Below are 26,039 nucleotides of genomic sequence, written 5' to 3'. Positions count from 1 at the left end.
ATATTAACGTATGTTTTTGTGCACTTTGGCTACGTACCGTTGAGAGCGTTTGTATGGAGAATTGACCCCTCTTATTGCGTCTTAATGATTGCTTGCGTTAGAGAACACACACGTGAACTCGTAATTACTATGTCATGGCGTTTACATGGCTCATTAGTATCTAATTGTAATTAGAAAGCAGGTACTCAATTAGAACTATAAATTAGTAACTTTATATAGAACCTTTCAAGACGCCCATGACAGTTCTTGCTACAAAAACGCATTCATGTAAGTAAATTACAATAATATTTATAGTTGAACGTGTAAAATCAAGCTGAAAATCAGCGTTGCAGCCTCCGTGCTGGAGCACAATGCTGAGCTTGAGCATTTTTGCTGACACATTTCTGTCTTCTGTTTTTTTTTTAGTTTGTTCTTATCGTTTGTCGTTATGTTGACGTGTGAAAATCTTTATTTTTCCTTATATTTTGCTCCCTTAAGGCACAATCTAATTGCTTACATCGTTTTATATTCAGCCAGCAACATGGGGTCGAGAAACTTACTTGCATCGGTATTAGGTCTGCTGCTGATTGTGAATTGCGTGACTGCATTGCAATGGGACTACTACTTCGGTGAGTATTAAGGTTAAGAAGAGTGTAATAAATCATACCGGGTGTCCCGTAAACCAACGGCAAAATGAAAATGGGTGATAGGACATTACTTTGATGCAAATGTCATGGTTTTCGAGATATTGTCACTTTTATTCTTTAAGATTTAAAAATTTTAACGGCCATTATCTCAAAAACATTTTTGTTAAGGTAAAATTAGCTTCATATGATAAGTAGCTAATGAGATGTCCTTTTAATTTTGAATTTTGGGGTTGGTTTACGGGACACCCTGTATAATAATTATAAGTGAATCGCACTTGCAGTCATATGATAAATCAAGTTATAACGACTGCAAATTGCGACTCCATGCTGCGAAAATATGAATAGTTAATTGTTAATACAAGAGTGCAAAGTTGTATTTTAACGCCGAGTTTTTCAACACACGAGAAGTGAAATACATTTTCACTCATGTGTAACACACAACTTTTCCCCTCACTATAGCGAGGAAAGTAAGTACAACTCAAAAAACGCGTTTATCACAGCTTCCGGTAGTTCCACAGGTGTGGTAAAACATCTTCATCACTAAGATTAATTCGATTAGCTTTTATCAATTTTAAAGTAGAAAATTCGCCTCTATTCAAGGTCAAATTACTTTATCCACTAGTGGATAAAATGCGTTTTTACCAGCTGGTATGAAAGGACAAAACACGTGTTTCCGAGCTAGGGAGGGGAAATAGTTATTTGTTTTACAAGGGGGCAAAGTAGTTGTTTAACCGCACGTGTCAATATTGATACCCGAGCAAGCGAAAGATTCCAAAATTGAACCGCGAGCGTAGCGAGTGGTTCAAAAAGTGGAATCTTGAGCGTTGCGAGGGTATCAAGGCACGAAGGTTAAACAAACTTTGCCACCGAATGAAACACAAAATTTTTCACCACACCAACACGAACAAAATACTGACTATAAAACATCAAAATAAATGAAATCTATCAATTTATTCAATATTTATGATTCAAAATCATCATTTATAGGTAAAATCTAGCAGCCAGATTAAGACATCGAGTTAAAATTCGTATGAAATTACTTTGCCCCCTTGTGGATAAAATGCAATTTTGCTTTTCGAATAGCAAAGAAAGCCTTTACCAGTTGGTGTGGTGAAAACATAATTATTCAGTTTGCTGTCGCTGCGCGCTGGCCAGTATGTCATTGAGACGAGTTATGTTATGGCGCAGTCGTACAGTGGAGACCGAGACAGCCTTGAATCCTTGAGCGCGTGCCGCCGGGATAGCAAATAGAGTCTGATTAATCAATCGTCATCATCAATTAAGTATACATCATCGCTATTCGCCGACGAATCGCGGCCCAAAGCTAAATGTACTAGACAAAAATCTTCATACACCGACATAAAAAAATAAACTTTCTATCATAATTTCTCTACCCTTAAACTTAACATCACAGTTGTGTTGAAAACTTTTGGCTAATTTCATGGCGTACAACATACAGACAACAATATATCAATGATTGTACAATTATTGTTTTACATGGGTATAAATATAAATATTAGTACCTTTGGCTCTGGACAAATTTGATCATACAGTAATTAAAATACGAATGAAATGCAATGTATTAGTGTGTATGGCTTTCATCTGCTTTAGATATGGCTGCTTGTCTCGGAGGAACATTTTCAGGTACAAACTGAAGGTATTTATCTAACCCAAGCTTTTTCCTGTGTGCCTACTAAAGTAGGCAAAGTGGGTATAATTCAGAATAACATTTGATATTTTCTTTGTTTTTCCAAAAACTTCCTTAAATTTTGGCTAGGATTGATAACATGAGACTATGTCAGCCATTGAAGCTACTTAATCCTATGAATCACAACGAACGCATGAAATAGACATACTAGTATTTTCTTTCAGTCATCTTTTCATATATATTCAGACGGGCGATGGCTGAAAGATAATACCAGTATGTATATCTCATGCGTTTGTTATGATTAATAGGAATGAATAGCTTGAATGGCTAACATAGTCTCATGTAATCAATCCAAGCCAAAATTTAAGGAAGTTTTTGGAAAAATAAAGAAAATATCAAATGTCATTCTGAATTATACCCACTTTGCCTACTTCAGTAGACACACAGTAAAAAGCTTGGGTTAGATAAATACCTTCAGTTTGTACCTGAAAATGTTCCTCCGAGACAAGCAGCCATATCTAAAGCAGATGAAAGCCATACACACTAATACATTGCATTTCATTCGTATTTTAATTACTGTATGATCAAATTCGTCCAGAGCCAAAAGTACTGATATTTATATTTATACTCATGTAAAAAAATAATTGTACGATCATTGATATGTTGTACGCCATGAAATTAGTTAAAAGTTTTCCAATACAACTGTGATGTTAAGTTTAAGGGTAAAGAAATTATGATAGAAAGTTTATTTTATATGTCGGTGTATGAAGAATTTTGTCCAGTACTGTAACTAACTATTAAAAAACTAATAATAGCTAAATTCGAATAACTTTTCTTAATTAGTTTTAAAATAATTGTAAAAGATCTTGTAACTACCAGCAATTTAATTTTTCAATGAAACTTGCATCGAAACGCCTAAATTATAGATGTTTTAATACGTGTCTATAACATTTACTATTTTTTTTTTTAATAAAGTTATAATTAAATATACTGTTATTTTACTTTTTTTTAAGGCCCTGTTAATTTAGTTTATTGATTGTGTTTGAATAATCATTAAATAAAGTCCTTATTTTTCATGTAATTTAATTACCTAATAGTTTTTTTACATAAAATTGAGTTTATTATATGATTCAGGTACACCGAATGAGGACTATGTAAAACTTGCCCAAATGTCGGGCGATATTCCGCCGTTCCTTCATCCCGTAACTTATCCGATAAAGGTAAGTAAAATCTACTTAGCCCTTACTGTTACCTGCCTACCCCATAAAAGTACTTAGTACATACTTATTTGTAGGAACTAGTCTTAACGTGAAGAACTCGAGTCCTTTTTATACGAAACTCAGCGCTTAAAAAACGAATCTTAAGACCCAACTTTACTAAGGAAATAAAAGCATTACTTATCAAAAATAAGCGCGTTAGAAAACACGGAGACACTAAAAAGCAAAAAAATAATAAACCTTTGAATTCAGATTTCTTATCGGATTGCAATAATCTAAACATCCAAATTATAAACAAATCAATCATTTTATTATTTTTTGCTTTTTAGTTTCTCCGTGTTTTCTAACGCGCTTATTTTTGAAGGTGGTTTTATTTTTTGTTAAAAAGTTTATTTATTTGTTGATTTTTAGTGGTTCCTATTAATATTATAAGTATCAGTCCGAATATGCGTACAGTAGTGAAAGAATTATGGTTTAACTCCTAACCATTGAGGAGTTGACCTTCCATCATCAACTCAGCCACATAAAATTATTACCATCAGGCGAAAATACTGGTTTACCATTGAAGAAAACACTAAAAACATTACATGTGCCTATAACATTTGAAGAGTTCCCTCGATTTCTCCAAGATTCCATCATCAGAACCCGACTTGGTGCCAATGGGACCATCTCGGGGTTATACCCGTTCGATTAAAAAAAAATTTTTGAAAATCGGTTCACGAATCTCGGAGATATCGAGTAACATACAGTACCTATACAAAAAAAAAAACATTCAATCGAATTGAGAACCTCCTCCTTTTTTTGAAGTCGGTTAAAAATAATGGATTTCAAGAACCTTCAATTGTAGTGAAATTATTAAGGTTGAATGAAGTTACATATTAAGATTCGACTTAATGACTAGAATCTAATATGCACTTCACAGAAGCAAAGTTTCATGAGACTTGAGATTCCACTAGCATGACAATTTTCCCATGAAAATATACAGTCATTTCCGGAAATTTTGGGCCTGCAACTTCTTTTAAAAAAAAATATATTTTTCAAATATTTTTATTTTATTCGCTACTACGAGCTTACTCAAAAGTCTCACCAACACTACTCACAGAATAGTCAGAAGGGCTCTTTCCATTCCTGGGGGCCGATTTTTGAGCCTCACTGTCACTAAAGTACCGCGCGGTTGAAAACGGTGAATTGCCTATTATTTTCAGTGACAATTTTCTGAATTCGAACGCCGTGAGACTCAAAAATCGGCCCCCTGGTCCAGTGCAGCCTTTCCCAATTTCCTCCCCGCCAAACTTTCCCTTATGAACAAAACAACAGATTATTTTCGACTAACTTAAGGCTAACTTACAGAGGGTCCTAAAGTCCTACCTGCAAATGGTGGCCACATATTTCCGTTAAGTACTTACCGAAATAAAGCGAACGACAAGAAAAATAAATGACTGGTGTGATTGTGAGTTGTCATTTGTGAAAGACATACAAGGAGTAGCGCCAAACGAACCCTTCTGTACATTTTTGGTACGGGGCCCTAACAGAAGTATTTTAGGTCCAGCTTTGTAATAATTTCCTAATATTACTAATCATTTAACTGCATGGATACAATGGTAGTGGAAGGCCTAAGAAAAGATGGATGGAATCTGTGAACAATGATATGAGAGTGAAGTATAGAAATGACAGCTGATAGAGAGGAATGGAGGAAGATGATCTGCTGCGCCGACCCCAAATATTGGGAAAAGGGCAAGGGAATGATGACTCATTTAACTCCACATCCACATTTACTTACCTACTTTTAAATGTTTCTAGGTTTCGCCACGAAGTTTGATAACTTACGTCAAAGTGACGGTATGGTCTCTCAGCGCGCCAAAAGTGGATTACGATGAAGACACCCAAACTGTTTCCATCGTTTACTCTTTATTACAGGTGACGGCCGCCTCATACAAAATTGAGGCCTATGGTTTTATAAACCCTGTAAGTTCTGATGGAGAGAAACAGATTACTGGTTAATAAATTTAAAAATTCCAGCTCAACACTTTCATTATCTTTATTTCGAATTTAAAAAGTTTAAAGTCTAATTTCAGCACAAAACAAGACCACCAACTTGTGAGATTCTCAGAATCGTATGTCGCACGACACGAGTGACTATTAGATGCTATTAGATATTTTATTAATTTTTAGGCGAAGAACAATGTCTATAATCAGCTAATTAATCGGCATGGAATAAGCTTATCGGTTATTAAAATAGTACAACTCATTGAGAGTATACGCTAACATCGAGGTCTTCTTGTGGTCTTCTGTTAGCCACCATGTAATTTGTTTTGAGATATTTAAATATTTACCTTTAATGCCTTTAATGTTCCTCGACTGTAGACAGTTACATTATTTATTATATTTGGATTTATTAAAGAAATAAAGACAAACATTGTACTTACTGGCTATCATTTCTGTCTCCCCATTTGTGCCCACCACGATTGAGTAAGAGTAGATAATGTCAAACGATTAGTCACATCACATATGGTAACCTATCGATGTTTCGAAAATCCTTTGTCCGATTATCACTTGTCCGAAAACGGTTGACAGAATTTTTATAATCCAAATACATTGTTTACCAAATTTTTAAAATGTCGCTAGTTTGCTATGCCACATTATCGTTTTCCCGAAACTCTATAACCAGAAGAACGGTTGCCAACTTTATCATTTGACAACCAATTTGTTAACCACCTTTTCATAAATCCGATACTACGTGACATCGAAATGTCATTTTCCCTAATATCATTGTAAGTATAGAAACTCAATAACCAGAAGAACGGTTGCCTATCTTATCATTTGACAACCGCTTCGATAACTACCTTTTCAGTACAGATGGTGTTTTTTTACGCAATAGTGCGAGAAGTGGTTCATTATATGGCAGGTCGAAACTTCGGAGGTCCATCTCTAATTTTGTTTTAATTTATCGCCACTCGTTTCGAACTTCCTCTTTTTCGCACTTGTATCGAAATGTACTATTTCATAAATCCGATGCTACGCAACGTCGAAATGTAATTTTTCAGTACAGATGATGTATTTTTTACGCACTAGTGCGAGAAGTGGTTCATTATATGCCAGGTCGAAACTTCGGAGGCTCATCTGTACTGAAAAACGTCGCACGATACACGTGCGAAAAGGAAATTCGTAACTCGTGTCGATTTAAAACACTCACTTCGGTCGTGTTTTAATTTATCGCCACTCGTTTCGAACTTCCTTTTTTGCGCACTTGTATCGTAATGTACTATTCCCTAATATATAAATATTTATAGAAACATTACAAAAAAATAGGTTAGGTTAGAAATGCGACTCCCACGGAAACAAACTTGCTAAGAAAAGTGGGTAAGGTTAGGTTAGAACTCCGACACAAACCCTTACCATAAGAGTGGGTTAGGTTAGGTTAGAACTGCGACCATACAGAAACAAACTTGTGCTAGAGAAGTGGGTTAGGTTAGGTTAGAACTGCGACCATTCAGACACAAACTTGTGCTAGAAAAGTGAGTTAGGTTAGGTTAGAACTGCGACCATACAGAAACAAACTTGTGCTAGATAATTTTTAAGAAAAAAAAACCGTCGCCTTTCGGGTTCTGGTGAAAGCTACTTGCGAATGTTGGATTATGTAGAAATGTGTAAGTATTTTTTAAAACTGCTTTTATGCTTTAATTATTAGATGGCAACACAAATGAATATACGTATAACGTTAAGGTTTCCTCAATTCCTCATGAATCCGATTATATTATAAGAAATCGAAGCTTGACAAACTTTGACTTGAAAACTCAATATGCTTAACAAACATAACTAAATACATGTCACTGTTCTGAACTTAAGTGCATGATTTTCTTACAAAAATACCAAAGTCACTATGAGTGTGCCGTTCAGATTTGAGGAGTTCGGTTCTGACCATCATCTGCAGTTCCACTGTACCAAATGTCACTGTTCTAGACGTAAGCGCATGCAGTTCTTATAAAAATGGCATAGTCACTATAAGCGTGCCGTTCAGATTTGAGGAGTTCGGTTCTGGCCATCATCAGCAGTTCCACTGCACCAAAATGTCACTGTTCTGGACGAAAGTGCATGCTGTTCTTATAAAAATACCAAAGTCACTATAAGCGTGCCGTTCAGATTTGAGGAGTTCGGTTCTGACCATCATCAGCAATTCCACTGCACCAAATGTCACTGTTCTGGACGAAAGTGCATGCTGTTCTTATAAAAATACCAAAGTCACTATAAGCGTGCCGTTCAGATTTGAAGAGTTCCGTTCTGGCCATCATCAGCAGTTCCACTGCACCAAATGTCACTGTTCCGTACCTAAATGCATGCTGTTCCTTTAAAAACACAAAAATCACCATATGTATGCCTTTCGGATTCGAGGAGTTCCCTCGATTTCTCCAGGATCCCATCATCAGAACTGGGTTCTGAGAAAAATGGGACCAATCTGTATGCATATACATTCAATCAAAAAAAATTTTCTAAATCGGTCCAGTAACGACGGAGATATCGAGGAACAAACATATAAAAAAAAACATACAGACGACTTGATAACCGTCCTTCTTGAGAGATATGAGGCGACGGTTAAAAAGTGGGTTAGGTTAGGTTAGAACTGCGACCATACAGAAGCAAACATTTGCTAAAAAAGTGGGTTAGGTTAGAACGGCGATCCTCCTGGAAACAAAAATTGCAAGAAAAGTGGGTTAGGTTAGGTTAGAACTGCGACCTTACTTACAGAAACAAACATGTGCTAGAAAAGTGGATTAGGTTAGGTTAGAACTGCGACCCTCACAGAAACAAACATTTGTAAGAAAGTGGGTTAGGTTAGGTTAGAACTGCGACCCTACAGAAACAAACCTTTGCCACAAACTCTTATGGCAAGGCCTCATAGGTCAAGTCAGAACTGCGACCGTGAGGGTCGGGAACAAACTTTTGTTAGAAAATTAAGGATTTATTGAACTTTTGATATAGCGGCTTAATAATATTTCGAATTATAAAACTATACGCCACCCAAAATTGCTTGCAAATATATAGCGGTCAAATAATATTTCGGAATAAAAACTTTACGCGACAAAAAGTAGTTGACAAATGATTCTTAGGAATTTTAAATAGGTGTAGATTCGAATCTTAAGCGAAACAAAATTACAGCGAAATAAGAGCCGGGAAAATAACAATAGGGGAAAAGTACTTTCGGGCAAACAAAACTTAGGCCAATTAATAAAATGGGAAGCGTTTTCGGGCTACTAATATCAGGGGCGGCTCACTCCGCGATTCTATCGCCGCGCTACAAGTACATGCTGGCGGCCGCGAGTTCGCGGCCTAATCAGGGGTGGCGCGCGTTCTCACGGAACGCACGTTCGCACTTTCTATTGTTACATTACGTAGCGAGTTTTTTTTCAAGGTTCATATGCGATATCCACGTGTAGAATGGCTAATAATGCTTAGTTAAATAGACATCATGAATAAAGTACCTAGGACAATCTTACACTGATCTTATTGATTAAGTCCCACGCAAAAGTTCAATAAGGCTTGTGATGCTGAAGGCTGTAACAAAATTTTATAAATACTGTATAATATATACCTAGAAAGTACTCAAGACTTGAATATATAGTATAACTATTTATCTGAGAATTAATGCGTTTTAAACCATAGGCAACCCTATTCTCCGACGCTGCGCACGTGGTGCGGCTCGTTTCCTTGTTAGAATTTTGTAGGCATTTAAAAAGGCGGCATTTCGTGAACATCAAAGCAGTGTGCCTTCTGTACTTGTACTATTATATATTCTGTGCTAATATTCGACATTACAATTTTCGACTTTTTGATAGGTAACCGTCACATATATATTGCAAACAGGCCCGTTACTTTCTCAATGTATTATATACTAGCTTTTCCCCGCGGATTCGCTCGCGTTAGAAAGAGACAAAGTTCAACTATCTCCACCTAAAAAATCACGTCAATTCGTGGCTCCGTTTTGCCGTGAAAGACGGACAAGCAAACAGACACACACACTTTCCCATTTATAATATTAGTATGGTTAATAAATACAATAATATTAGCATCCATGTAATTACCTGCAAGTAATTAAACATTCACGTGCGTTTACAATATGTATAATGTCACGGCGTATTTTAAATGGTGTTTTTAATTAGGATGGCTAATCTTAGTTCTACTATAAATTACTGATCTACCCATTATAATGACTTTTAGACGTCTATCGCCCTTGTACTATTCTGTAAGTATTGGTCTATATTATTAGGGTGCATTGGGGTAATTTCGAAGCACAGAAATGCTCGGGTAATTTCGAAGCAATCTTGATATGATGGAAATAATGGTGATTTTTATCTGTTTTTATCTGACTTTCGAAATTAGACGACTTATAAAATTACCCCAACGCACCCTAGGAATTTTTAATTACACTTGCTCAGTAAGTGTGCTTTTGCAGGCAGCCATAGCGGGAGTTTGAGAAGAACGTTTTTCCCGAGGGAGTTATAAAAAATCTTGATAATCTATCTTCTTCATATACAAAGTGTCTTGTCCATGTCCAGTTGATTCATTAACGCAGAGATGAAACTACAATAAAGCTATAAAGTGAATTTGTACACTAGCTTGCTTCCTGTAGTCACACCTCGGAGACTGGCGATCAAATATATATGAAAGAGGCGCGTTCCTAGCACACAGTCTAAGCTCGTGTAGGTGAACGCGTACTATGCTTGTATGAGTGAAATATGACAGGTCGACTATTCGCGTTTTTGACAGGCGGTAACTGTGAGGTAACCTAAAGAGGGTGGGCGGCACTTTCAGAGGTGAGCGGGTATGGCCATAGTGTACGATAGTACCTACTCTTTATTATACTGTGCTGTAGTATTAGTTGCATCTAGAAAAAAAGTACAGTCAGCGATATATTACTTTGTACCAAAAGACAATTTAGATAAACACTTATTTCTCATTTAGCCCACCACGTCTTAGCAAAATGGGATCGAGAGATTTGCTAACACCGGTGCTGGGTTTGCTTTTAATTGTGAATTATGTGACTGCTATCCAATGGGACTACTATTTTGGTGAGTCTAGATTATCATTATCTGTTTTTATCACACTTGCTCCGAAAAGATGCAGGTATACTAAAGCATAAATTATATATAACAAGATCATACCATCCCATACATTAAAATGCGACCGCCTAAGACCGCGCTTACACTCCACCACACATAGATGGCGCCACAAAAAAATGTCTTGTAGCTTTCGATTATACTTGTGGATGGCGTTAAGTGTCACTTTTAACATAGATTTACTGCTCGGAATTGACACTTAATGCCGATCTACAAATAATCGGTGGCAACAAGGCATTTTTTGTGGCGCCATCTATGTGGTGGAGTGTAAGCGCGTTCGTAGGCGGTCGCATTTTAATGTATGGGATGGTATGATTGGTATTGGTATGATCTTGTTATATTTAATTTATGACTAAAGTAAACAAGCCAAGGCCAAGCTTGTCCCTACCCCTACGTGAGTTACTTATGTGAAGAAATGAAAATATAATCTCACAGATATTCTAAACAGTGGTGGTCGAGTGGATATTACGCCGGACATTCAATCCGGAAGTCGCGGGTTCAAATCCTGGCTCGTGCCAATGAGATTTCGGAATAGGGAACTTGACTGTACTTAAAATAAAATATTTTATACCATGCACGAAATAAAGCATCAGATAAAATGCTTATAAGAAAAACATGGATAGAAGTTATTTTAAAACCCTATTTCTATTTAATGTCAGGTAGAAATATATAATGTCATTAATGTCACTGAGTTAACCGTGAACTCACTCAATTCGATTTCATATTAATTCCATATTAGCAAAGATATATACATATAACTCGGTATACATAGACAGATAAAGTCTAAAAAAAAACGTACCTCAGTACCATCAAAGAGGATCGAGTATTATGTCTTTGGTACCATACAGAAAAAGGTACGGTTGCCTAGATGGCATTATACCTTTGGGGTACGCTCAGCTAGATGGCGCTAATATTAATAGTTGACATTTTAACACATATCAAGCTAAGAATATGCGCCCAATTGTCAAAACCGAGGTTCAAAAGTTTTAAGCCTGTGTCAAGAGATGGCGGTCTATGCACTGTGAGTACACATTTTACTTCGACATTAACTCTCTTTAATACTCGATCCTCTTTGATATTAAGGTGGTTTTCCACCGGGAGACTAGAGCGTGAATGGGCAGAGCGGAGAGGGAATTGAAATTTCTATGGCGAATTTTAAATTCTCGCCCAGCGCATCTTTGGTGGATATGGTAAAGATTGACTTGGATATGCGGGACTTTAATTGAGATATTTGTTAGTGTAAAAATGAACTGTATTGCTTCCGACTTAAAGTATAAATTAACTCTGATGTTAGTTTCCCACCGGCAGAGCGAGACGAAAAGTGGCTTAGCGTGGAGAGGAGTGGATTGACGTGGATGTGCGGGACGTGAATTGAAATATTAGTTGGTGTAAAAATTAAACGTATTGCTTTCTATTTAGAGTATAAATTAACTCGAAGGTGGATATTCTACCGGCAGAGCGCGACGAGACATGGCGAGGCGCGGATTGAAGAGGATGTGCGAGACTTGAATTGAGATATTTATTAGTGTAAAAATGTACCGTATTGCTTTCGACATCGAGTTCGAGTATCGTATGAAACCTACAATCTGCGGCAGGCACGCGCAGGCACGCGCGGGCTCGCGCGGGCTCGCGCAGGCCCGCGATGGCTATTAATGGCAATTTTTAGTGGAAAACGGTCCGGGCGATTTCTATTCCCTCCCCGCTCTGCCCATTCACACCCTGCCGGTGGAAAACCACCTTTAGCAAGACTTTAAAATTCGTTTTGACAGTTCTTAAAAAGAAGCTGATTTGACTAGGAGGCAAGTAGCCTATTTACATAAGGTCAATACCCTGGTCAATACGGGTAAGTGTGTCATAAAGAGAAGTGTGTCTGGCCTTCAAATTTGACCGTTTTACTCTTTGTCGCTGGTGGTTTTGCAAGTTCATACTTTTGCTATACTCTGTCAAACAAGAACAAGAACAGTAAATAAGAACAAAGAAAACTATATGCATCCTTTTCTTTAGGGAAAGAGAAAAGGATACCTATAGTTGTCTTTGTTCTTATTTACCTACAGACTTGTTTGACAGAGTATACTTGCTAAACACGATTAAGTTAGTAAACGTATTGAACTCTTAATAAACATTGATCTACCTAGTTATTTTTCTGGCACTAACGTCACGTTCTATGTGCTTGACAAAATAAAAACATCGACAATCCTTTTATCGATAAAATAGCCTTATATAAGTTTAATAATTACCCCTAATAATAACATCTAAAATCTTATGGTGTAGGGATGTGACGACCCCATCGCCCATTGGTTTTACCAGTGCAATCAGTCAACGCAGGGCAGCTTGTGGCGAGCTGTTGGGGAACAGCGACCCCACGTACCCGAGTGCTCCTGGGTTCTGTTACCCGTAAGGCGGGTGGGTGGGACAGTACTCTCTACCTCTGGCTTGCCTTGGCTGGCCGTCCAGAGTGGAGTCGTTAGGGCTACATGCCCCAGGGGTGGAAGTGAAAATTTGCATAAGACGCGAGTTGGTACAGTGGCTTAACAGCCACTGGGCAGAAAGCGGTGTACACCTCTCGACACCCTTGAGTTCTGACACCGGTGTTGCCCTTGAGCCATCTTGGATGTCGCTTTTTGTGGGGGCCCATCTTGTGGGGACGAGTCACCGTCTGCCGGAAATAAAATTGGATACCGTTTTATTAGGCAGGCGTCCGGTTTTTTATACATAGCCCAGTATTTAGTCCATCACTTTCATCAAAATAGACCAGTTCATTTTAGATTCCATTAACTCTCAAAATAAGAATAAGAATAAGAATAAGAATAATTTATTTACCAAGAAAAGGAATAGCTACAATTTTATCATTTACTGTGACTTCCACACTAGGCAAAGCCTGTTTCGCGGAAGTCCGGTTACTTAAGATAGTTTAACAAAAATGATTCGGCTATTGACATACATTAAAAAGGAAAATCAAAAATGAAATGCTAAATGTAACAAAATCTAACAATTTGGGACTATATATACAATTTTATAAAAGCTAATTAATACATTTGTGTACGATTTTTAGACTTTAGGCTACAATCTCTAAGCATGCATTACCTATAATAATAAATGAGTGTTGATTTTGTGTAAATGTGCAGTGTATAAGTGTGAGTGTAAAAAATAAATAAATAAATAACAGAAACAACAGAAACAGAAGGATACTAGGTCATCCATTTTAAGACCTCTTCAGCCTGATCATAGTTCATGGATAATAGGAGCTCTCGTAATAGGGTTTTAGCCATAGTAATCTTGTGGAGTTTTATGTCACATATTTTTAATATATTATTATAAACATGAGGAAGAATAAATAGCTTAAAACGTTTAGCAAATGCAGTTTTTACAGAAGGGATGGGAACTTTAAACACTCGTTTCTTTAGCAGGTCAGGGTAAGATGAGTGTTGTAATACATTTTGATGCATACGAATGGAAGCACGGAACAGAAATAATCTTCGGACGCTCAAGACATTCGCCTGCTTATAAAGGTCTATAGTAGGATAGCGTCGGTGTTTACGAAGAGCAACCTTTAGCACCGCTCTTTGAGCTCTTTCCAGAGGCATGAGAATCGATTTTGCACAGCCACCCCATGCCAAGATGCAATAATTTATGATTGATTGGCATAGGGCAAAATAAACCAGTCTCAACAGATTCTCGTTTGCACAATTTCTTAAAAACTTCATTGTGTAAATGAATTTACGCACTCGGTTTGATGTAGCTGTAATGTGCATTTTAAAATTTAGATTTTCGTCCAGTACAACGCCCAAGTACTTGAGAGAACTAACCCTACGAATGCTATCGCACGAACACTCCGATACAGTCGTCATAGATGAGGGCATACAACTTGATTCGTGTATTTTAAGGCATTTAATTTGGGTCGGTGGGCGAGATGAAGCGGTCTTATGAAAGCAGAGGAACTGAGTTTTAGCTGAGTTGAGACCAGTGCCTGGCGCATCGTTATGCCAGTCGGACGTTCATCATGCGTGCATGCAATGATATCTAAGCCGTGTGGTCCAAGTGATAAGTGATGGCGAGTGTAATAATTAACGAGTTCCTGGCTTTTGTTCAAAACAAAATTGATGTCCTGGATAAACTAAGCATTACACAAATATGTGCATCAAATTTCACGGACGCGGAAATTGTAGAGGGCAAGAATGTCCTTTATAACGCTTGCGGAGGTAACTTGAAAAACGTCAGTCGAAAGGGTGAAGATAAGAAGAAAAAGAACATTAGCGACGTGATATCGGTTCTGGAAGAGATTGACCCAGACAACCAGCCAATATTTGTTGCGAAAGATTTAAACAGGTTACCACCAGTTACATTCGACCATGTGGATGTGACACGTCTTTTAAAGGACATGTCTACTATTAAAACCGAACTAGCAAATTTACAGCAAAAAATGAATAGTGAAATGATGGACTTACGTTCTTCATTCGATTCAGAAACTCGAAGAAGGCAGAGTGAACCGACACATTCCCATACTCCGGGTATGACCACTGAGCCTCTTCCGCTTCCGCCTATGAACGAGACCGCGCAACGACCAGCCGATGCTAGTTCAACGCAGACACCGTCTTATCGCGATATGGCAGCGAACCAGTCTAAACGGCAGCGGCGAAGTCAAGCAAAACTCAACCGTGTGCGCCCTGACGACACGATTGTTAATAGCGGGACCGCTTCGTGTACATACCCGGCTATGGACACGCAAGCGAGCTCGAATGAAGACAAAAGTGGCTTTAAAGAAGTAACGTATAAGAAACGTAAAAATAAGTCTGTAAACATGCGAGGTTCAATGGTAACAAATAGCCGTATTCAGGTTGCCGAATCACTTTGCCATATTTATGTGTCCCGGGCGAAGAAAACTGTAACCGTAGAAGACATCCAGGAACACATTCGCGACAGTGGACAAGATTTTGTTAAAGTTGAACTTTTAAAAGCCTTCCGTGAGACTACTTTTAACTCATTTAAAGTCACTGTAAGCAGTGGGAAATTGGGCAATATGATGGAGACCGGCTTTTGGCCTTCTGGGCTAGTCTACCGCCGCTACCGAGAAAAATACGTACGCAACGATACAAACCAACCCCGCAATGAATAGTACACCCAAATGTCCTATTATAATGGTTACGTTCAATTGTAAGTCGATAAGAAGATCGGTAGAACAGGTCAGGGAGCTATGTAAGAAGGCGGATATCGTAGCTCTGCAAGAGACGTGGCTACTTCCCCATGACCTTGGCTTTGTTAACGAGATAAGTGATGAGTTTGCATGCCACGCCAAATCGTCAGTAGATACGTCGAAAGGCGTTCTAGTAGGTCGCCCATACGGAGGCTTAGCGCTACTGTGGAGAAAATCTAAGTTTCCGAACGTATCTGTTGTGGATTGCACTGGAGATAGGGTGGCAGGAGTACAAATTAGTTTGGATGGCTGTCACATTCTTGTCTTTAGTGTGTATTTACCGGTCGACAACGCAGAAAATCTAACGGATTTCACCGACTGTCTCGCGAACGTAGCGGCCACAATAACCGACAGCGATGCAGAAGCGGCCTATGTTCTGGGCGACTACAATGCGCACCCCGGCACCAGGTTTGGGTTGGAGCTCCAGGCTTTCTGTGCTGATCACTCACTGGTCTGCGCGGATATGGAACTGCTAACTGGGGGTACCTACACCTTTGTGAGTGATGCTCACTTCTCCAGACGGTGGCTTGATCACTGTGTCACGACACAGGCGGCGCGGGACACTATTACAGCCGTGCAGGTCGACTACGGTGTTTACTGGTCCGACCACTTTCCAATGTCTGTTGTGTGTGAGATGAGTGGGATTAGCAATAAAAAGGAAGTGGACAGAACACCAAATGTGCTAAGTGGAGTCCGATGGGGCACAAGAGACTTAAATCATATTAATACGTACGCTAAGCACTGTGATACTAGGTTAAGACTAATTAAGTTGAATAGTCACGGCAACTATTGTGAAGATTGTCAGCAAGTTTTATGCATGAAACATCGGTATCAGATTGATATATTCTATGACAGAATCATAACCGCGCTGCAAAAAGCAGCAGCATCTAGTATAAATGCCTGTCGCGGTGAACGGAAACCAGTTCAAAAGGTTTTGGGCTGGAACTACCACGTGAGAGAAAGTCACGAGTGGGCCAAACGGTGTCTCAGTTGTTGGGACATTAGTGGGAGACCGCTTATTGGGGACACGTTTGACCAAATGATCCACAGTCGAAAGGTTTTTAAGAATAAACTAAGGTGGTGTCAGAACAACGAGGACACTATTCGTATGGACATTCTAGCCACCCATCGAGCTGATAAGAACTTCTCCAAGTTCTGGAAGGATACAAAAAAACTTAATCCTAAAACTAGTGTTCCGGTCAGTATCGAAGGCGTACACGATGCAAAGGAGATTGCCGAGTTGTTCTCACAACACTTTGGTGTCAAGTCACTCCCTGCGGGTGCTGAGCCTCACTTCGAGACTCTGTCGCGGCGTCCAGACTCGGAGACTGCAGACTGCATTCACTTCAGTGCCGAGGATGTAGCCAAGGTTGTCAGACAAATGAAGCGAGGTAAGTCTCCGGGTTTTGACGGGTTGAGTGTAGAGCATATACTTTACGCCGGTGACAGAGTATTTGGATTATTAGCTGATTTGTACAATCATTGTCTTAAATTTGGGTACCTACCTGAGAAACTTGTTAAGACCGTGGTGGTTCCAGTGCCAAAAAATAGAACAGGTGATCTTTCAAGTATCAAAAATTACAGACCGATATCCTTAGGTACAATTCTAGGTAAGATACTTGAAAGGCTAATACACCCAGAATTGAAGCGCAATATGTGCATAGATGATGCCCAGTTTGGTTTTCGTCCCGGCCTCTCAACAGATTCAGCGATTTTCAGCCTTAAGAGTACAGTTAATTACTATGTGGCAAGGGAATCCTCAGTATACGCTTGTTTTCTAGATTTAAGTCGAGCTTTTGACCTAGTTAACTTAAAGTTGCTATGGGACAAACTCTCAAAGTCTAATGTTCCTTCGAAAATCGTGAGTCTGTTGAGATATTGGTACGAGAACCAAACAAACTGTGTAAGATGGGGCGACACAACCTCTAATGAATATAGATTAGAGTGTGGAGTACGCCAGGGAGGCTTGACTTCGCCGGACCTCTTTAGTATATACGTAAACGAGCTGATTGTTGAGCTGAGAAGTACCAGAGTGGGCTGCCATATTGGCACTACATGCATGAATAATTTTAGCTACGCCGATGACATGGTGCTTCTCAGCCCATCAATCAGGGGTTTAAGAAAACTTTTGGCAGTGTGTGAGCAATATGCTCATAGCCACGGTCTAAAGTATAACGTACTTAAAACAAAAATGATGGTTTTTAAGTCAGGGAGAGGTCCGACGAATGTCCCGCCAGTGTATCTTGAGCAAGCACAAGTGGAAAGAGTGAAAGGGTTCAAGTATCTCGGACATATGCTCACGGAGGGTTTACTTGATGACGACGACATTGAGCGGGAGCGCAGGGCTTTGGCTGTGCGATGCAACATGCTTGCGCGAAGATTCGCGCGTTGTAGTGATGAAGTGAAGGTGACATTGTTTAGGGCATATTGTTTATGCTTCTACACATGTCAACTCTGGAGCAGATTCACACGACGTGCGATGAGTAAAATTAGAGTCCAGTATAATGACGCATACCGTATTCTAATGAAACTTCCAAGATGCTGTAGCGCGTCAACCATGTTTGCACAGGCCGAAGTCCCTGATTTTTTTGCGATCATTCGTTCCCGCGTCGCTTCGTTCTGGAGCCGCTTAAGAACGTCTGACAACAGTATTCTCCGTGAGCTGGCCGAGCACTTGGACAACCCAATATATAAGTACTGGGTAGCCGTCCACCACGACAGGAATAGGAAGTGACTCCTAGGCTGTGACTGCCTAATTTTTTAGGCATTATTGTATTTTAAGTTTTAATTATTTTTATTTTTATTTACTTTTGTTTTTTTGACATTGTACTGGATTATTTGAAATGGGTATTTACCTGTAAATAAAGAACTATTATTATTATATTATATTATTATTATTATTATTATAGTTAAAAGATTTTGGTTTAGCCAGTTTGTAACTTTTTGCAGACCTGAAGTAGCCGCATCGCATGCCTCTTGCCAAGAGCCGCCATAGAACAGCAGTGCGGTGTCATCGGCGTAACACAGGGCTTTACTTTTATCTATTTTGAGTGACATAATGTCATTCATGTAAACAATGAACAGTGTAGGACCTAGGATACTTCCCTGTGGTACGCCAAATGACACGGGTCTCAAGTTGCTACATGCATTTCCAATTTTGACGAGCTGGCTCCTACGCGATAGGTAGCTGGTAAACCAGTCTAGGGCAACACCGCGAATACCAAAGGATTCCAACTTTTTGAGAAGCAAGGGAATGGAAACAGTGTCGAATGCTTTGGCTAAATCCAAGAACACTCCGATGCAGTGTCGACCCTCATCCAGATGAGATACAGCTGTATCTATCAACATAGTTACCGCATCCTCAGTTGACTTTCCTTTTCGGAAACCGAACTGGTACTCGGAAAGAAGTCTGTTCTGCTCTAGGTAATCGATCAGCCTTTTGTTTACGACACGTTCGAGCAATTTAGAAAAAGTACCCAAAAGCGAAATAGGCCTAAAATTATTTGGAACAAGAGAAGATCCACCTTTATGTATTGGGATGACTGTAGCAATTTTCCAGTTTTGGGGGAAACATCCTGAGGTGATGCTGAGGTTAAAAATGGCTGCAAGAGGTACTACAATTTCGTCACCCACCTCCCTAAGAAGTCTATTGTTTAAAGAACTAGAGTCAGTTGCCTTATGGGCGTCAAGAGTTTTTATAATGCTTAGTATCTCCTGAGGAGTGACGGGGCTAATATAAAATGAGTGTGGAATAGCGCTCTTGCAGACAACTTTCCTGGTTAGAGACTCTTGCGTTTCGTTTATTTTTTTCAGAATAGAGCTAGCAAGGTTGGAACCGACTGTCGAGTAGTATTCATTACATTTGTTTAGAGCCTCCTCAGGAGAGCTTCCAGAATTCAAAAGATCAGTTGTGCACGATGGTTTAGATGTTTTGTGTATAATACGATTTATCGATTTCCAAAGCTTCCGGGGCATATCTTTATTTTGTATCAGATCATTTTTATCATACTCTGCTTTTAACTTTCGCAACAAAGAGATGTAAAAATTCCTATATCGCGTATATACTAATTTTTTAAATTCATTTTTTGGATCTTTACGAAACTCTTTATGCAATTTGTCCCTGTGTCTCGAACATCTTAACAGGCCAGGAGTCATCCATGGCTGGATAGTGTACATGGAGCGGCCAAGCTTCACAGTTTTTGAACATTTAGAAACCGCATCCTCAATCAGGTCAGAGAAGAGATCCGTGGCAGTTTCGAGATTAGTGCTGTACAAGATGGGCGACCAGTCTGTGGATCCTAACTCTGCCCTGAGAGAAGCATAATCAGTAATAATTTTTACACGCTCTGCTTTGCTTGGCTTCTCGAGAGAAAGAGAAATTCCCACCATAGTAATATCATGATCCGTGACATCAGCTGTACAGATAATTGACTCCGCTTGGCTTTGTGCTGGGACAAAGATGTGATCCAGACAAGACTTATGGTGTGTGACACCGTTTATGCAAGGGACTAAACCATTTTCCGCCAAGGAACAAAGATACTCTGAGGATTGAGCATAGGTAGATGATGAGTCTAGGATATCGATATTGAGGTCACCCGCGAGAACAAGGCAGGGGAAGAATCGATAGATTTCAAAGCTTCGTCAAGCGAGCAAGTAAAAGCGTCCACGTTATGAAAACTCGGTGATCTATATATACCTACAACACAGAAGGCGTTGGGCACTTTTACCAGCACACAGTTTGCATCGATTACATTTAACTCTGAAAAAATCGGGGACCACTTTTTATTAACATAAACAGTTACTCCCCCGGACTTATTTATAAACTTTTTGGAGCTGTAAGAAACATAGTTATTTAGTTGGCAAATCGTCGAGTTTTCATTGATCCAGCATTCACTAAACAAAATTACATCGAACTCTATATTTAGCCTTTCATGCAGCACCAGAAAGCTATCGAAATTTTTATTTATGCTCCTAATGTTCAGGCTTAGGATTTTCAAAGGATACTTAGATATTATTTGGGCACAGTTTTCTGGATTTGAAATAGAGTGGCATTTTATCTCAAAAGATTTGTCTATGTCATCTAATAGATTTAGGGTATCCAGGGTAAGATAAAAAATGAGTAAGACAATGGTAACGTGAACTTTTTAAATGCCATATACTGAGATTTGTACTTGTGCCCAAGAGGGTGTATCCTTCTGTTATAATTATAGGTAGGTGCGTTAATGGAAGTGTGTAAGTGTGTCAGTGTAAGCGTATGTTTGTACTGTGTTTCAAATGTTACAATAGTAAAAGTGGACAACTTAATCAGAGAACAGAGTGAAGTACAATAAAACAGTAATAGAAAGAGCGAAAAATCAGGACGGCGAGTCGTTGCCTTCCGAGCAGCGCTGGTCCGCCGTGGGCTTGCACTGGGCATTTGATAGTTTGAGGAGATCGTTGTCCGATTTAATACGAATCGCAGGGCTTCCGGATTTGGCGTCCTGTTTCCTGACAAAAATCGCGCCGTTGTGCACCCAGCAGTATTTGTATCTATGTTCGGTGGCGAAGGCTCTGGAACTGCGAAATAACCGGCGGTTGGAGCTGGTGAGTCGTTCGTTTACATATAGTAGTGAGTCAGGTCCATTTGATCCGACTATGTCATTACTCTTTATACTACGGCGAGCTCTAGCCTTTTTCAGAAACTCATCTCTTTTGGCTTTATTGACAAAAGCCACGGCCAAGGGCCTCTGAATGCGGCGTGCGGAGTCCTCGTCGCCGCTTGAACTGCCCTGGCGCTTGGGGCCAACTCGGGACACATGTGCCAAGTCAGAGTTCCTAAGCTCGACTCCAAGCTTTGTCGCCGTGCTCAGCACCAGGTGATAGGGGCTTTCATTGGGCAGCTCTTCAACACCCAGTATATCGATCTCATTCCTTAAACATGCCTGAGCCTGTGATTCGAGCTGGTTTTCCAGCTCAGAGATTTTAGCGGTCAATATAATATTCTCACTCTCTAGCTTTTCTAGAGATTTCACTCTAGAGTCAAGTGTCTCAATTTTTTCACATAATTGGTCAAGGCGAAGTTTGAAAGAGTCCAACATTTCATTTGCGCTCGCACGCAGGAGTCTCATTTCTGAGACTAGTGACTGTGTCTGCGGTACGACATCGGCGCTAGCGGCAGCTGCGTCGCCAGCATTTGAAACGTGGGGGTCCACTGGGAATGATTGTTGTAGTGTCTGAAGTGTCTTCTTGCGCATAGTTACATTCTCTGTATAGTTACGAACCGGCGTAGACGAGTTATCGCCTCCCTTCTTCGCTTTAGCAGAGCAGTCGGGGCAGATCCAGGTAATTACTTCACTTTGTGTCAAGCGTACCGTATTTATACAGACAGTGCAGAAAGTTTGTTTGCATCCTTTTGAGGTACACTCGATCACCTCATCGCCCTGTCCCAGTTTTTCTTGACACCCGAAGCAGATCATGTTTCCTGTACCAAGTAACGATTCGACAACTAAGCGACAGCGCGTTTCCAAACGAGAGTATCGTGGTACGAGGGCAGCTTGCCCGTCGAGCAAGTGTTATCGCTTATCGCGGAGCGGCCGGCCGGCGACCGTCACTACGCGAAAAATAATAAATACTGTTTCGTAACTGTTTATTAACACTGTGAATGTATCCAAACCACTTGATCTATAATGCGAAAAATATTACACTTGTGTTGCACAGAGTCTAAGCTTCGTTTTGAAATAATTTTAAAGTCCAGATACGCGAATTAACCCATAGTAAACGTTTATAAAAGGGGAGTTAACAAATAATACGTGTTGTGTTGTCAGCCGCGCGCGGGGGATCTAAAATAATAGTCCTTACACCCTGGCGGGTGTTGCCGCTGCGTGTGTCCCATGATACGGGCAAGGGCAACATCCGCTCGGTGTACCCCTTACATTTCAATAAAGTGTCGAAAGGGCCTCTACGTGTTGGCTTCGGCCCCGCGCACGCCTCCCAAAGGTCCGGAATACCATTGTTCCGTGATGGAAAAGACATCTAAAATCTTAGAAAATAATTTAAGAACATGTAAACTATTAAATATGGTTCGTTTTATTATTATTGTCCATTTATTTTCAAACATGCGACATTTGTATAAAACATTAATGTTATATACACCTAAATTCAAGCCTGTATTCCCTAAACGGGGTAGGCAGAGCACATTAAACTACTCAAGATCCAGTGCCACTGCAATAATTAATGACATATTATATATAATGTAAGTTATCGATGAACTAGATATCGGAAGGAAGTCACTAGTGTCACTTCGTTCGTGCTAGAAAAATATCTACTAATTATATCATTATTTAAACAGGTCAAAATTAATGTGGAGGCCAGACACACTTCTCCTTATCACACACTTATCCGTATATTGACCTTACGAAATATAATTTAATATTTATAACTAGCTTATCGGTGAAGGAAAATATCGCGAGGAAACCTGAATATCGCGATATTCAGGTTTCCTCACGATATTTTCGTGAAGTCCCAATCCGCATTTGGCTAGCGTGGAGACTATAGCCCAAGCGTGGCCCAAGCCCTCTTATGAATGTCAGGAAGCCTGTGCCCAGAAGTGGGACGTATATTAGCTTAATTTATTTATATTAAATTTATAAAAACTTGTCTTTCAGGTAAAAAGGAGAGTAACTCTTTTCAATGTTATGAAAAGGAGGGCACTATTCAAATATTCTCATATCGAAATTTCTATCAGATTCCCGTAAGTATATATATAATCGCATAGTCTTTGGGTTCGTTACGTATCTTCAAATGGGCGAAGGCCAAAGTGCACAGTATAGGAGCCTCGCGTGAGTGGGGCTCCATCGATATCGCTTTAAAGTTAAGATAAAACGAAAAATGCGTTTTAGTCCAGTTGCTACTAATCCAGTGTAATTCACCTGAAACTTATTTATTTAGATTTGGCGTTGATGGCTATATATTATTTGTAGTTTTTGAATTCTTCTAAATACTGATAAGTGCCTTATAATAATCGTTTAAAAATTACTTGAAATGTTTCTAGGAGCCGCAAGATGCAGAGATTTCATACGTCAGAGTAACGGTGTGGGCACTCAGCCCGCCGAAAGTCGATTACGATTGGGATACTCAAACCGTTTCTATCATTTACTCCTTCATGCAAATAACATACAGCACATTCAAAATTCATGCCGAAGCTCTTCCCATTCTACCTTCCGATAAAACGGTTCAGGGAGGTGAATCCTCTCAGAGCCATGAAGTAAAGAGTTAACGAGGTTAAAATGTATTTCATCTCATCAGTTTCATTTATTGATGTGCTGACGGAAAGTTTCCAAAATTCAGAAATTTTTACATAAATAGGAAAAACTTCGGAAACTTTCCATACTTTTTATGGACAATTGTATGGATGGAATCTTTCCATTTCATATATTTAAATTACCTTTAGTTTTCGTGAAATTTTCGTGAATTTTTCAAGAAACTTACCTATGATTTTTTTTTGGAAAGTTTCCGCAACTTGCACATCACTTAGTTTCATCATCTACCTATCAGCCTTTTATACGGTAAACCAATTTGAACCATAGGCCACTCTAGAACCATGTCTTATTGACACCGTGCATTATAGGCCATAGAAGTTACTTTTGACGTAGACTGTGAAAAAAAGGTTCTACTTCTACGTGGTCTAGGATTTAAGGGTCCCCCACATATTCTGGCGTCTCGCGAGCGTAGCAGTTGGCCCGACGCTACGCTCGCGAGACGTCAGATGTGGAGGGACCCTAAATTGGTTGACTAACGTCGTAGGTACCTATTTTAGGAGTATATCCCGGACCTTTGGAAGGCATGCATGCATGGGGCAGAAGCCAGCAGCGGTGGCCCATAAAGATACTAATCTAAAAGCGTGGGGAACACCATTGTCAAGCGCACAATATGATACATCCCGACAGTCAATGTGCAAAGAGCACCTTCTAAAAAAAATATAGTGACGTTATTAATGAGATTGTAAGAAATCTCTTACTGCTTGTCATTTTGACATGGTTGTAGCACTCTGCCTAGGGTTCCCAATTGGTTGACTGTACGTTCATACAGCATGCGTAGCCAATTGAATCCCCTTGACCGGCACGTATCTCGATCAGAGGCTGAACTGTGGCCATCTAATGGTTAATAGCAAAATTATGACCTACTACCAAAACGTACTGAGTAAATGGTATTTGCCTACTAGTCGACATTAGGTGTCACGCTGGTAGCAACGGACAAATTCCCAACAATACATATACAAATAAATTACATGGGGAAGCAGTTACAAAATAAAGTTCCGTTAATGCGATTGCAATTACAGTCTGACCAAAAAGAGTAGAAATTAAAGTCCCAACGTTGTAACGTTATCCCTTTCAAATCAATAAGTGTGAGAAAACAAGACGACACTTGTGGCTAGACTGTAGCTGAAAATTGCTGAACATTAGAGTTCTCGTTCTAATGTTGAGTACTGAATATTCTGGTACTCACCGCTAGATAACGACTGTAGCACAGTATAATAAAAAGTACTATCTTACAGTATGGCCACTCCCGCTCCCCGCTGAAAGCGCCGCCCACCGCCTCACAGTTACCGCCTGTCAAAAACGCGCACACGCACATTACAAGCATAGTACGCGTTCACCTATACGAGCTTAGACTGTGTGCTAGGAACGCGCCTCTTTCATATATTTGATCGTCAGTGTCCGAGGGGTGACTGTAGTTAAGCCTTAAGGGCTTTGGCGCTTTGTACAGTCAACCAATTAGAATCCTAGGCCACTGTAGAACCTTTTCACAGTCAACGTCAAAATGAACTTCTATGGCCAATGCCACGGTGTCAAGAGTGGCCTAAGATTCAAATTAGTTGACCGTAAATAGTCTATGCCTACGGCAATAAATTCTACGACATATTAATATTCATCAAAAGGTATCTACACGATACATTTATTATTCTGGTTCATTAAATTTGGTTTAAACATCGAACAAATTATGTTTTTTTTTCACCCCTCAAAGTATTTATCCACACTGCACGAGCGATGTTGAGAATTATGAGGCTATTAATTCCCTGTCTTACCGCGTAGTTTTACCAGTTGAACCACTGGGAATTTTCTTCCCAATTGACTTACTGATAGCAAGGGCCAGGCAGTAGGTAGCTAGGTTAGGTTTGTTAGGTACCTATAGATGTCCGAAGGGCAAACAGTGTAAAATTGGAGCCCCGCGCAGCGAGGCTCCATCGAAACGGTTGCCGCGTCTGGT

General features: G+C 39.6%; 2 protein-coding genes across 2 annotated transcripts; both read left to right on the top strand.

The window, feature by feature from the left end:
• Positions 1-209: 209 nt before the first annotated feature.
• LOC125232683 lies at positions 210-5,912 on the top strand. Its single transcript, XM_048138437.1, has 4 exons — positions 210-267; positions 513-608; positions 3,409-3,494; positions 5,292-5,912. The coding sequence occupies exons 1-4, from the start codon at positions 237-239 to the stop codon at positions 5,490-5,492; spliced, it is 414 nt and encodes a 137-aa protein (XP_047994394.1). The 5' UTR covers positions 210-236; the 3' UTR covers positions 5,493-5,912.
• Positions 5,913-9,702: 3,790 nt separating this feature from the next.
• Positions 9,703-24,474, top strand: LOC125232861. Its single transcript, XM_048138663.1, has 4 exons — positions 9,703-9,729; positions 10,449-10,555; positions 23,438-23,523; positions 23,824-24,474. Exons 2-4 carry the CDS (start codon positions 10,468-10,470, stop codon positions 24,046-24,048), a joined length of 399 nt encoding a protein of 132 aa, XP_047994620.1. The 5' UTR covers positions 9,703-9,729; positions 10,449-10,467; the 3' UTR covers positions 24,049-24,474.
• Positions 24,475-26,039: the final 1,565 nt, after the last annotated feature.

This window comes from Leguminivora glycinivorella, chromosome 13, assembly GCF_023078275.1.
Source record: "Leguminivora glycinivorella isolate SPB_JAAS2020 chromosome 13, LegGlyc_1.1, whole genome shotgun sequence".
In the NCBI taxonomy this organism is placed as follows: Eukaryota; Metazoa; Arthropoda; class Insecta; order Lepidoptera; family Tortricidae; genus Leguminivora; species Leguminivora glycinivorella.
Note: the sequence above shows the minus strand (reverse complement) of the source record. Positions and strands in the feature narration are given on the sequence as shown.

Bases quoted from the DNA above. Each gene is read 5' to 3' on its own strand.
- LOC125232861 (XM_048138663.1), top strand. From the start codon at position 10,468: ATGGGATCGAGAGATTTGCTAACACCGGTGCTGGGTTTGCTTTTAATT. The intron at 10,556-23,437 runs GTGAGTCTAGAT...CTTGTCTTTCAG, and splicing joins CCAATGGGACTACTATTTTG to GTAAAAAGGAGAGTAACTCT. The intron at 23,524-23,823 runs GTAAGTATATAT...AAATGTTTCTAG, and splicing joins GAAATTTCTATCAGATTCCC to GAGCCGCAAGATGCAGAGAT.
- LOC125232683 (XM_048138437.1), top strand. From the start codon at position 237: ATGACAGTTCTTGCTACAAAAACGCATTCAT. The intron at 268-512 runs GTAAGTAAATTA...TTTTATATTCAG, and splicing joins TGCTACAAAAACGCATTCAT to CCAGCAACATGGGGTCGAGA. The intron at 3,495-5,291 runs GTAAGTAAAATC...AAATGTTTCTAG, and splicing joins CCGTAACTTATCCGATAAAG to GTTTCGCCACGAAGTTTGAT.